Here is a 12782-nt window from a genome sequence, read left to right on the forward strand (position 1 = left end):
TATGGGGAGAAAAGGACAGTAAAGGAGGTTAGACAGGTAAGTTACTGGTGGGCTTTGAAGGCCCTTGTGGGGTGAGACGAATATACATTCTTAGGGAAGTAGACCACATCTTGTTGATATAATAGTCTAGCACCCTACAGTGGGCGGAATACACAAATTGCCTGGGGGCTAACAGATTCTTAGTGAATTAAAACATATTCAATCTTTCAGTCCCCGTTTAAATTAGCCTATGGTCACTTAATGCAGGAAATTAGCAGTTATGATCACCTTTTTTTTTTTAAGATTTTATTTATTTATTCATGAGAGACACACACACACAGAGAGAGAGAGAGAGAGAGAGAGAGAGAGAGAGAGGCAGAGACACAGACACAGACACAGACAGAGGGAGAACCAGGCTCCATGCAGGGAGCCCGACGTGGGACTCGATCCTGGGACCCCAGGATCACGCCCTGGGCTGAAGGTGGCACTAAACCCCTAAGCCACCCGGGCTGCCCAACAGTTATGATCAAATATGAGACTAAAATGGACCTCCACAGGCTCCCCCAAAACCATGTTTTGCATACGCAAAGAACTACTTACTTCAAAGTTGTCACTCCAGTTAAGAATTACTATTCCCCCAATGTTTTCAAATGACTTCAGGGAGTGCTGCAAAATCTATCAGGCTAAAGCCTTGGCAGAAATTCTCTGCCTCCCTCTCATCATTCAGGCACCAGATCAAATGTCACCTCATCTAAGAGATCTTTCATGACCTCCCTCCCAAAATTATCACCACCACCCAAAAGAATTGCTCCTGAAGCCTGTCACCACACATCACCTAGTTTGCATGACATGTCACCAGCATTAAGTTACAAGACAAAGAAGAATTTTCTTAGTGGCCACTGTTTCCAAGTACCTCAAGGAGCACCAGACACACAGCATGTTCACTAGTTATGCTCTGAATGGATGAATGGAAGCAATTTTTGGAAATCTCTCCAAGTCACCTGGAGCTCAGTCCAGAAAACAATAGATCTAAGGATTCCCAAGTACTAGCAACTGAAAGATAAAAGCATAAAGACCTACATTGATTTTTAAAACCATAGTACACATGACCCTGAAATGAACATTTTTTTTCCTCTGACATACAAAGTGCATTAGACCACCTCTCTGGCACTCTGCCTCTCAAATAGTTTAACTGAATGTCAAAGAACTTAATGTTGACACTAGATTAAATTAACCCGTGAGCACTAACAGATGTGACATACTAAATATGATACAACGATTGCACTTTACAAATTAAGTGGAACACTAAAGTGATTCCATTTTCCCAGAGTTGCGTTTGGCACTTATCAATACCAGCAGCCCCAGCCCCAGATAAACACAACGACACCACTTTCATCATCTACTGAGCCCTAGTACTACTTTCTCTCCTCCGTCATGCTTCCCTTCCTCTTCACTTCCATGAGGCCTTGCTTTCCTCTCCTCCTTCAATCTATCAGGATCATAATAAATATTATTTTCTAGGTAACTATACTTTTATATATGGCAAATGAATAGTTTTGTACAGGAAGCACTACGTATGTCAGAAGATACAAGTATACCTGTCACACACTTTCAGGCACCTTTGATTTCTGTGGTTTAACTCAGCAGAACTGCTTATCTCTCTGAGGAGCAAAACTGTCATAGAAAATAGTCTAAGTCCGCAGTACCTGGGTGGCTCAGTGGTTGAGCATCTGCCTTTGGCTCAGATTGTGATCCCGGGATCCTGAGATTGAGCCCCACATCAGGCTCCCCGCAGGGAGCCTGCTTCTCCCTCTGCCTATGTCTCTGCCTCTCTGTGTCTCTCATGAATAAATGAATAAAATCTTTAGTAAAGAAAAAGAAAATGGTCTAACTACTCGAGCCTGAAAGCTGATGAAAATGGGTGTAAGAGGGTGTAACTTTGCCCTGGCTCACATCCAGCTGCCTTTCTTCCTCAACCCACAGGCCTAAGGACACAGCGGGTTCCTTCTCTTCGTGTTGCTGCCTCCACACACTGCTCTGTGGGGACCTCCTCCCCTCTATTCTTATTGCCAAGGGGGATGCAAGCTGCCCCCAAAGACACTGACAAGGACCTTTCATGGTCTAAAGGACTTTACTACCAATCATTACAAAGATCACAAGGTGTAAAGCCTTGGGGGAAGTTAGAGCCTCCACAGAATCATTAGAATTGTGGTCCCTCAAGCTACAGTTTCTACTCTACCAGCCATTAGTTTAACAAACCTCCTCCTTATTCCAGACCTCCAGAATTCAGCAGCCAGTAAAATTTAAAAAGGAAGGAAGGGAAAAAAAAGGGGGGGGGGGGAAAGGCACATAGCTTTAAAAAAATTTTTTTTCTGGTAAAGGAAAATAAAAACAAGCAAAAATCTCACCATCTGCTAGTACCACAAATGAAATAATTTTTATTACATGTACAAAAAAGTCCATCCTTCAAACTACAATAAATTACTGTTTTAAAAAATTTGTTATATTGTTCTTTTTCTCTTATTTTGCGATGGAGAATTGAACAGGACATTGAGAGGCTGGCACTTGGCAGTGATTTAACTCAGGCATGGTGAAAAGATAATATAACCTCTTTGCCTCGACTACACAGCTTTTCAAAAATATTCAACCCATAGCAATGACCCCTTCCAAGATACATGGAACAAACACTGCCCAGAGCCAAGCTGGAGCATACACCTGAAATCCTGGGAGGCTGGCAGCTCCCAGTGACTGGGAGTACTGGAGTAACAGTGACTTGTCACTGATTAGATACTGGAGTATCACCTTGTTCCTAAAAACCCTTTGCAGTTGTATGAAAAGAAAGAAGTATCACTTTGATGCCTTCAAGAAATGACAAATCGGGTCCAAATGCTGATTTGGACCCAAATTTTTATTATGTACTTTAAAGTGTTGCAAAAACCCCCAAATGTATCTGGACTTAACTTGCCCTTAATCAAGAACAGCTGGGCAACAGAATTTGTTCTTTATTAGTTAAAATCAGGCCAAAAAAGTGGCAAAAAAAATCATAAATTGTACACATCCTCCAAAATTTGTTTTCCAACGCAAAAGCTATTTAAGACTGAAATTTACAAAGCTAAAATTTCTTTTTCCACTGTTAATATGTAAAGAATGGCTCAAATGCCTTTCTTTTGAGAAAGCCCCTTAGCAAACTCTCTTGTAGTGCCTGAACCTTCAAGAGAAGACCTTAATCCAAGTATTAATGTAGGGCATTACTTCCTTTTACAATCCAGTGGTAGTTTATGCAAGTCATTACTTGAAAGCAGTAGGGAAAAAAAAAATTTAAGCAATGGATTTACATGGGTAATTACAATGCAGTCTACAATGTTACATTATAAACTTCTAATAAACAAAAGCATTTTACTTACGATGTTCCCTGCTGAGAATTAGTGTAGGTTTTTGAAGATGTATCATATTGTTCTGTGGGGGAAGGAAAATGATCAGAGCAGCACAATGAGATATACCCATGGGTTTGCTAGTTGTAAGTCCCCCCCCTTTTATTTTGCTGTCCCCCTCACCCGTCTTCACCTAAACACTTAGTATAAACTCCATCAACCATACTGCTTACTATACACACTGCACTTGGTACAATCTCACCATTACATAATAACATATTACCTCCAGAAAGAGGACTTGCTCAGAATTGAAATATCCTGAACAGAGCAAAAAACACAGAAGAGCACTGCTTGTAGCATACCCCACCACCTGGCTGATAAGTTCCCTACATGCTGGGGAACTGACTTTCCTTGACATCCAGTTGTGGTGGACTCACATGCAAGCGCAATGACAGGGCTGCTCTCACGCCTACCCGGTCTGCCCTTACCTACGCATCAGTGATTGCTAGCAGTCCCTTTATATGTTTCTGCCCTTGGTCGAGTATGCTCTTCCTCTCAACTGCCCCCCCCCCCCATCATTTAACACCTGCCCCCAATCATTTCTTCACACTACCGTACAGATACAAGATGTTCAAGGCACTGAACCCTACCCTCAATGAGCTTACAACTGCCTGAGGGACAGGTGACAGGCACACAGCTATCTACAATGTACACAAATCAATCAAATAAATTAACGGTCTAATCTAAAGAACAGTCTCTCCGTTGGTAGTGACTAAGAGGGCAAGTTAGACAAAGAGCAAAATGAATTGTGCCACAAAGGATGGGTGAGATTTTGACAGAATGACTGCTGGCCAAAGGGAGGGGAGGGGGGAGGCATTCAGGCAGAAGAGACAGTGTGAGCATAGGCACAGAAGAGGGAAGGATTTAAAACGGCACAGATTTGGAAAGGGGAAGGATGGGGTATAAAATGTGTGGACACCATGGTAAGATGAGTAAAGGTCAGACTTCAAAGGGTTCTGAATGCCAGGATGGTAAGTTATAACTCTGTTAGGCAATGAGACACCACCAAAGGGGGTGTGACAGGATAAAGAGATTACTCAGAAAGATTAATCTAGTGGTACCACCCGGTAGAACCTAGAAAGGAATGGGGAAATATTAAATGTGGAGGCAACAAACCATGTGGGTAGTTGCTTTAGGCATGAGACAGTAGGGACCTGAAACAGAACTTGAAACAGCATGGAAATACAGGCGCCTTTTAAACAGCATTGAATGAGATTTCCCCAAAATGTCATGTGGAGACCTTGCAATGAATCACTTCATCCTCATGGTGGCAGCAGCTCTTATGTGATATTTGTAAATGCTTCCCCTTGGGGCTAGAAAGCTAGAGGTAGGATTACAAACTGGAGGGGCTGAAGTCACTCTTCTAAGCATTCACAGGGACTCTTCACTGTGTTTTAAGTGCCACAAAGCTCCAGTTATCTTCAGGCATACTTCATTCTCTACAGACTCCAAAACCTTAAGATAGCTCCCTCTTCATCTGACGTACAACCAGAACTCTCTAGCATAAAACGAGGCCCCAACTCTCACAAAAGTAAACAAGGTTCCCCAGAACACTAACAGAGTGGCAAGCAGCATGAAAAACCCTAGGGTAAGTATCTAGGGAGCCAAGGCCTACTGGAGACCTGCCAGGGTCTGAAAACATCTCGTGGCAAGGAGATATCAGCCCACACTACTCCACTGGCTGAGAATGCCATCCATCCTCAGCCAAGAAAGTGCTTACCTACTAGCTCATCTTCAACCATATTTTGCTAAAAGAGGAAATCAAACAATTTAAAGGATTAAAGCGTCTTTCTAAACCAGGAGTGAGCAATCACCAAACCTGTGAGCAACCCAGTTGAAGAGATGGGATCTGCCTGACGGGCAGCCCTACCTAGCAAATGGGGAGCAGGGAGAGCAAGAGGTAAAGGAGCATACAGCAATCCTGTCCACAGCTGAGTTGGTGATCCATCCAATACTTGTGCCACTTCACTGCTTATCTGTCTCTGGATAGGCTGCCAAGATGTTGAGAAAAAAAAAAAAAAGATTTCCCAATCTCCCTAAGAAACTATCAAAAAGATTTCCCAATCTCCCCCCAAGGAGCCATTAATTTATGTTCATTTTACTTTGCTACTTATAAAATACTGTGGCAGGATGATTGGGTTTATTTCTTTGCATTTGGGGGAAATTCAGTTGAGTTCTTTGCAAGATCTTATTCAGTATCGAGAGGAGAGGATGGCAAACTTTTTCTACAAAGGTCAGATAGTAAATATTTCAGTCTTTGCATGCTGTACCTTGTAGCATAATAATAAATGAATGGGCATGGCTGTGTCCTAATAAAACCTTCTTTACAAAAACTAGCTGCAGAACAGATGGGACTCTCAGGCTACAGTGGGTCCAGTCCACCCCTGCTCTAAAGGAAAGTGTATTTGTTTCTTGATTTCCTCATCTTTCCTACTCTCCTCACATACTGCAATTTATTAACTGTGGAAAAATAAAGGGGAAAAATATGAATGAGGAAAAGGAATGGGGTGGGGACAGGTGAGGAAGAGTCACCTCCAAGGAGTATCTATGTGCAACCTTCTCCCAACATACAGACAAACCCTACTTCGGTTGTCCTATTTTTTTGAAGACTAATACTTCATAACTTGGACACCTCACCATATATTCATAAACTAAATGACTGCAAATACCCTAGTCATTTTTATAAGGTTTGAAATGCCTTGTACGTTGCCAGAACACAAAAAATTTATTGAACCAAGGGGTTATCAATGAAGAGAAAAGCTGGATCCAGTTAGCTTACTTCTGTTTCCCTCTGAATTCTCAACTACTTACAATCCATAAAGAGGGACCAAACAAGAACTGCAGGACAAACACACTGAGAAAAACTAAAGAACCTATGTACTCTATTCCTCACACAAATTTCTTACTTTTGTGAGGGAAACACACACACACGAACCACACAAAATATCCCAATCTGTTTTATATACTATTCCTGGGTTACAATGCTTTGAGAGTCACTTTCGAGATATGTACATATGTCAGGGAATTATATTTGTTACAATTATGACACATTTTATTTGCCAAGTATTTTACTAAGACATCTTCATTAGCTCTTCCTAACAATCTGAAACTTCACTTAAAGAAGTTTTATGTTTGCACTCCATTCCTACTCTTTCAACATAGGAAGCATCTCACCTGTGCTGGGCTATTTTTCACTGTTTTTTCATATTACAACAATAAAAACCATGCTTTATTCTCCAATGCAATAATCAGTTCCACTTACTTTGATTTTGGGTCACAGAACTAATGTGCTGAGAATCCTAGAAAGAAAAAAATCTCTAGTTATTAAAATATTAAGGGTTATAAATCTAAGGCTACATCACTGCTAAGTCTAATGAATACTGATAAATCTAATTTTTACATATGTAAAATGGGTTTTTATTTCTTCTACTTATTTTTTTTCTTTTTTTTTTTAATTTTTATTTATTTATGATAGTCACACAGAGAGAGAGAGAGAGGCAGAGACACAGGCAGAGGAAGAAGCAGGCTCCATGCACCGGAAGCCCGACGTGGGATTCGATCCAGGGTCTCCCGGATTGCGCCCTGGGCCAAAGGCAGGCACCAAACCGCTCGCCACCCAGGGATCCCTATTTCTTCTACTTATTTCTTCTTCTATTCTATCCTAGAATTTATTTTGCCTGTGGCGTTAAGCAAAGACTGACTGATTCAAAGTCTAATGTTTTACCTTAAAACCAGTAATAACAAACATTTAAAACAAACAAACAAACATCCTATCATGAGAAAATATGTAACCAAATTCTGGTTTGAGTATGAAAATAATACCATGGAAAGGAATAGCTATATTAACAATCTGCCTGCATACCAAGCTGGACAGAACACAGATCTGAAGGTGCTATTTCTATACTCTGAAGGTTATCCAAAAGTACAAATGAGCAAAGGAAAATGGCAGTGTTTAAAATGCACTGTTCACAAATACTTCAATGGAAACATCCAAGTTAGCAACTGATTTGCCTGTTATTAAAACCAGCACTAATACAAATGATCACATCAAACTTTATAAAAATTAGTAGGCATGAGAAGTATAAGATTTATGTGTTATGCATATATCTAAATTCCAAATGAGGAATCAGACCTCTACCTCTCCTACTTTTCCTGTACTTCTGTTTTCCCATGTCTAAGTAAAAAAATCTCACATGAGAGAATTTACTGAAAAGTGCTGAATGCTTTCATAAGCTGTAGAACCTCATACAAATATAAGACATTCTTACTGACATAGTTTGGAGAGTGAAGTGTTTGAAAACATTATGAAGCACTTCAGAAGCTAAATCAGTTGTAAATTTAACCTAATCTGCAGAGATTTCATCAGCGAGTGCTAGATCCATCTAGCTCCCAGGAATACTTCAGACTTTGCACTGGTGTGGATACAATGCCTGCTGGACTTGTAAGGAATTACCTTTGTGGGAAAAGGAAATTTGGAGGGCTCAGCAGTACTAGGCGTGTGTATTGCTGTCAAAGGAGGTGGCCATGAATGGGTCATTTCCTGGAAAGAGATTTGGAAAGGGAAGAAAAAGTAAATTATAAATAGAACATTTACAGCTAAGTAAGTTAATATTTTACACTAAACATAGAGTGGATTGGTAGTAAATAAAAAGAGAAATCATAAAAGTTATTTTATTTAAAAAAAAAAGACTCCTATTTAAAGGGCTATGTTTCAGCGCTGATAATCTCCAACTCACAAAACAGAGATCAGTTCAAAGAAGAAAAAAAACGAGAATACAGAACATGAACAGTCTTAACACTGAATATTATAAAGCATATAAAGAGTAATAGGTATTAACAGAGCTTATGTAACTGTGACCACGGAGTCTCTACTCAATGCTTTCTTTTTCCCCTCAGCTTCTTTATTGAATTTCCTGGAATTATTTAAGTTCAAAGGAAGAAGAACTTTCCTGTTTGACTTAAGCAAACAAGTAATTCAGGTCACTTGTTCCACTTGGGAGAGTTTTAATGGATTTGACCCTCCCCTGATAAACACTATTAGGACATACGAACTTTTTTTTTTTTTTTTTTTTTTTTGAGGAAAGGACCTTAAGAAATTACCTTCCCTTTCCAGTAACAAGTTTTACTTCTATTCACTATTTTCATGGAGGCAAGATTTCTGTCTTACAAATTAATACATTTATCTTGACATGAATTATTTTCTAAGCACATTTATGACCTATAGTCTGCTTTGCTAAAAAAACTGGCAGAAAACAATGTCAGATTAAACATGTCTAATCACAAATATGTGCATGTGTGTGCATGCATACACACACACACACACACACACACACACACACACGTATGCACGCACCCACTTTGGTAAAGAGCTAAAATGTAACTGGAGATCATTAATATCAATCCCTTCGTTTTTCCCGAGGAGAAAACTGAGGTCCAAAATGAGTGGATCAGGCTGATGGCTGACAACGCACAGTGTGGGCCCCTTGGCTCATCTAATCTAAGAGCAAGAAATCCATTCCCATATGTGTCCACCTTGCCTGGGAAACTGGCTTAAAGAATGACAGACAACTCCAGCAAGCTGGTGGCCGGAGACTGTGCTGAATTACTTCAGGTGTACAACACTGTGTATTATAACACTGCATTCTTTTCAAAGTGCAGACCAACCTGCCCATTACCACAGAAACGCCGTCTGATCCTTGAGCAACCAGAGAGGGATCTCTAGCAGTATTTCCATTGCCAGCCACTGTACCTTTTCTCCTTGCCTTTCCCCCCGGCCACTATCTGGGTGGCTATCACCCCAAGACAGACAAATGATCTGGCACAGTAGCAAGCCAAGTAAGTGATGCTGGCTTTCTTAACTAATTTCTGCTAAAGGTAAAGACATGCCCCTGTCTACTGACTAACCTTCTGCTTTGTTTAGCACAAAGGAAGAATTCTGTCCTGAAACGGAATGGAAAGAGTAGCTGCATTGGAGCCAGGGGCCCAGACTGGAATCTGAACTGCGATCCTTACCAGCCCTGGCAGTCTCACATGCCTGGGCCCTCTGAACAGCTGTGTTCAGGGAGAGGCGAACCAAGACCACTTATTTTCCTAAGTGGAATGAGGGCAATTTATGTAAAGAGTTTAGATACATGGTCATAGAAAGTACTCCATAAATGAAAAGCATCACAACTTTTAATTAAGTCTAATTTTTAAAGAATTTCAATACTGCACCAAAGAGAGTTCCCGGCTGTTTCATGTATTTGACTATCCCCTTTAAGGAATGGGATCATCATACCGCTACAATATGAAAATGTAATTAATGCAGGTGTTTGAAAGTATTCTTCCCCTCTTCTGTTTTCCAAGAATTTCTTTAGAATCCCAGTGGTATCTATGACTTTTTAGTCACCAATTATTCCCAGAAAACGTCCATTGTACTCTCAATCCCTAAGGCTGCCCCAAGCTATTAAATTAGGCAGTTGGAAAGTGCATAAACTCTTTCAGGCCCTAAGTGGTTTGCCCAAGGTCTGAAAGAATTTATTTACTTCCCTAAATGCCTAGCTTACTAGAAGGAGTTAGGCCTTGGGAGAATTGGGGTCATCAGTCAAGGAGGCTGGCCAGAGCTACATGCAAGGTCATGAATTCACTACCCACCCTAACAGTGACTTCTCACACCTGCCTCAGGCTCCACTTCTAGGTGCCATGGCTGCTCTTGCTCCTCCCTCCCTCTCCACCTGGGTCATTGTGCTCTAGGCACACACATGGTCTGGCTCTTGGTGCTTTTCTAATACACCAATCTGTTCCCACCTCAAGGCTTTCTGCAATCTTTCCTCTGTCGAGTCCTCTTCATTTGTCTGCTATAGGACTCACAGCAGATATTTTTATTATATAATTATCTTCTCCCTTTTGAGCAAGAACTCTTAGTCATATGGAATCCCCAGTGCCTAGAAAAGTATGTGAGGCTGAGTGGATATCTGTTGCATGAATGAATGAATGAATGAATGAGTGCTGCCACTCATTGTACCAACATCACTGCAATGCTACACTGAGGTCATGCCCACGAGTGCTGCACTGACCCAGAAGGCTGTCCAGGCCAGGCCACTTTAAGTAGAAAATGTGAGCTGCTTCCAAATGCCCATGAGGACATGAGGGCACAGTGCCCTGTCTGGATCCTGTGTGTGACCATTTCCTAGTTTCTAGTAGTGTCTATCTGCTGTCTTCTTACCCCACATCAGCTGCAGGAATTACAGGCCACCACCTCCCCTTCATTAAAACACTTCCACTCTTAATATTTCCACCAGAGAACCAAACAATATCCCCTATGATTGATTTTTTTTCTGTTAGGTAACTATTTACTGCTTCTATTGCCCATCAGAAAGATTTGTGTTAGGACCTCTGGCAATCTTCATACATTGTTGTTATAAGAGAGGAGAAAAGAAGGGAGACAAACTCTAAGTCTCCACTATGTCAAGACCTGTGCCCCTCCTCAGTCCAGGACAACCTTCTGTTTGCTTTCTGTATGATTTCCAAATGAAAATACTCATCTGTTTGCTTGCATTAACCATTCATTTTCATGTATTTCCATTTTAGGAAAGTGATGTGAAAGTGATGTTGGCTGAGAAGGGAGGGAGAGTGAAAGGGTTCATTAAATTAAAATCACTTATCTGGTACTCTACTGCCATCATCCTAAATAAGATATTTCACAAGTAGTATACTAACACACCACAAAACCTAAGAGTAGCATTTGACATATATAGAAGACAAACTAACTGTTATTATTGCATTTGCTTTTGAAATAACTATAAAACAAATCACATATACTCTTAGAGAAAATGCTAAGGCCGTATTTTCTAAGTCATTTGTTGTTTTTATGACTCATCATACCAAAGGATTTCAGAAATACCAGGAGAAGATAAAAACAAAAGCTTAATCAAGATAACCTGTTTATTATTAATCTTCCTTGCTGGTTCACAAAAATTGCTCAATTCTAGCAGTATAAAGTGTGTTTCCTTAGAGATATTTCTTTCTCAGAAGATCCTAACTGCAAAAGTAGGGGATAAAGAAAACAAAAATGATGAAACTACTTTCCAAACAACCTTTGTCAAAAAAGTTGCAAGTGAGAAGGTAACCTATATAATTACTGGTTTCAGGGGCACCTAGGTGATGCAATTGGCTAAGCATCTGAGACTATTGGTTTCAGCTCAGGTAGTGATCTCAGGGTTGTGAGATTGAGCCCCACGTTGGGCTCCCTACAGTTTGTTTAAGGCTCTCTCTCCCTCTACCCATCCCCCCATTCCAATCACTTTTTCTCTTTCTCTCTCTCTCCCTTTTCTCTAAAATAAATAAACAGGGATGCCTGCAAGGCTCAGCTGGTTAAGTGTCTACCTTAGGCCCAGCTCATGATCCCAGAGTCCTGGGATAGAGCCCCACATCAGGCTCCCTGCCCTTTGAGGAGTCTGCTTCTCCCTCTCCTTTGGCCCCTCCCCGTTTGTGATCTGTCGCTATCAAATAAATAAAATCTTTAAAATAAATAAATCTTTTTTTAAAATGTTGGTTTCAGTGCCGCCTTACTTTACAATGAAAAATTAAAGGGAAAAATTAAAGGGAAAATTTGGGTAAGTATAGTTTGAGGAAACGTGAGCAGTGAAGATACACATGAAAAGGTACCTGTGACATATATATTCTACTTAAAAAAAAAAAATCAGAAAATAAAGTAAAAGATAAAAGCAAGGTTATCATTAAAACCCACACGGAAGAAAGTTAGAAGCCAAAAAAGAGGAATGAGAAATAAAACCCTCAGTTATTACAATTACAGTACTTGAACATTAAATTTAGCTCTAGATTTCCTGGAAATTAAAGCCAAAATGGGAAACAACAGTTTAATATAATTCTTCTCTATCTGATAAAGCATGTGCCGCCGCCCCCCCCCCCCGCCCCCCCCCCCAAAAGCATGCTAGTTCACAAGGAGAATTTATTTTTTCCTGGAGCTGAATTCTAGGAGGCATTTGTTGTGCTTGTGCAAAGAAACCTTGAACCCATAGATAATGGGGGTTCAATGATGTATCTGTAGAAGCTGAATAAATCATCATGGCACCATCTCAAGAAACAAGAGTGAAAAATAACCCCTTAAGGTAGGTTTATAGATGTCCATTTACTTTCTATGTTATTTTTTAAATTCCCTTAAAAATTCATGGCCCCCCTGAAGATGAGGCCATAAATATCAGGTGTCACCTTACAAAACACCAAGAGGTATAAATCAAGCACTGTTTCACCCCTCAGATACAGAGGACTTTCCTTTCTGAGAAGTGAGCAACTCTTGTGGGTCTTTATGAACAAGCAGGAAAACCTGAGAGAGGTCTTAAAACTCTGGTCCAAATAATGCCTTGCAGCTTG

At 40.4% G+C, this 12782-nt stretch overlaps 1 protein-coding gene across 5 annotated transcripts in view; it reads right to left on the reverse strand.

Moving 5' to 3' along the window:
* The window catches only part of AFF1 (ALF transcription elongation factor 1), a 200990-nt gene that overhangs the window by 40424 nt on the left and 147784 nt on the right, over positions 1-12782 (reverse strand). For all 5 annotated transcript variants that reach the window (XM_072754981.1, XM_025998127.2, XM_072754980.1 and 2 more), the window contains 3 exons: positions 7864-7950; positions 6673-6709; positions 3384-3435 (listed from right to left, as the gene is read on the reverse strand). In XM_072754981.1, the coding sequence (XP_072611082.1) occupies positions 3384-3435; positions 6673-6709; positions 7864-7950 (176 nt within the window). The remainder of the gene's footprint in view (positions 1-3383; positions 3436-6672; positions 6710-7863; positions 7951-12782) is intronic.

The sequence above is a fragment of the Vulpes vulpes genome, chromosome 4 (genome assembly GCF_048418805.1).
Source record: "Vulpes vulpes isolate BD-2025 chromosome 4, VulVul3, whole genome shotgun sequence".
Classification (NCBI taxonomy): domain Eukaryota; kingdom Metazoa; phylum Chordata; class Mammalia; order Carnivora; family Canidae; genus Vulpes; species Vulpes vulpes.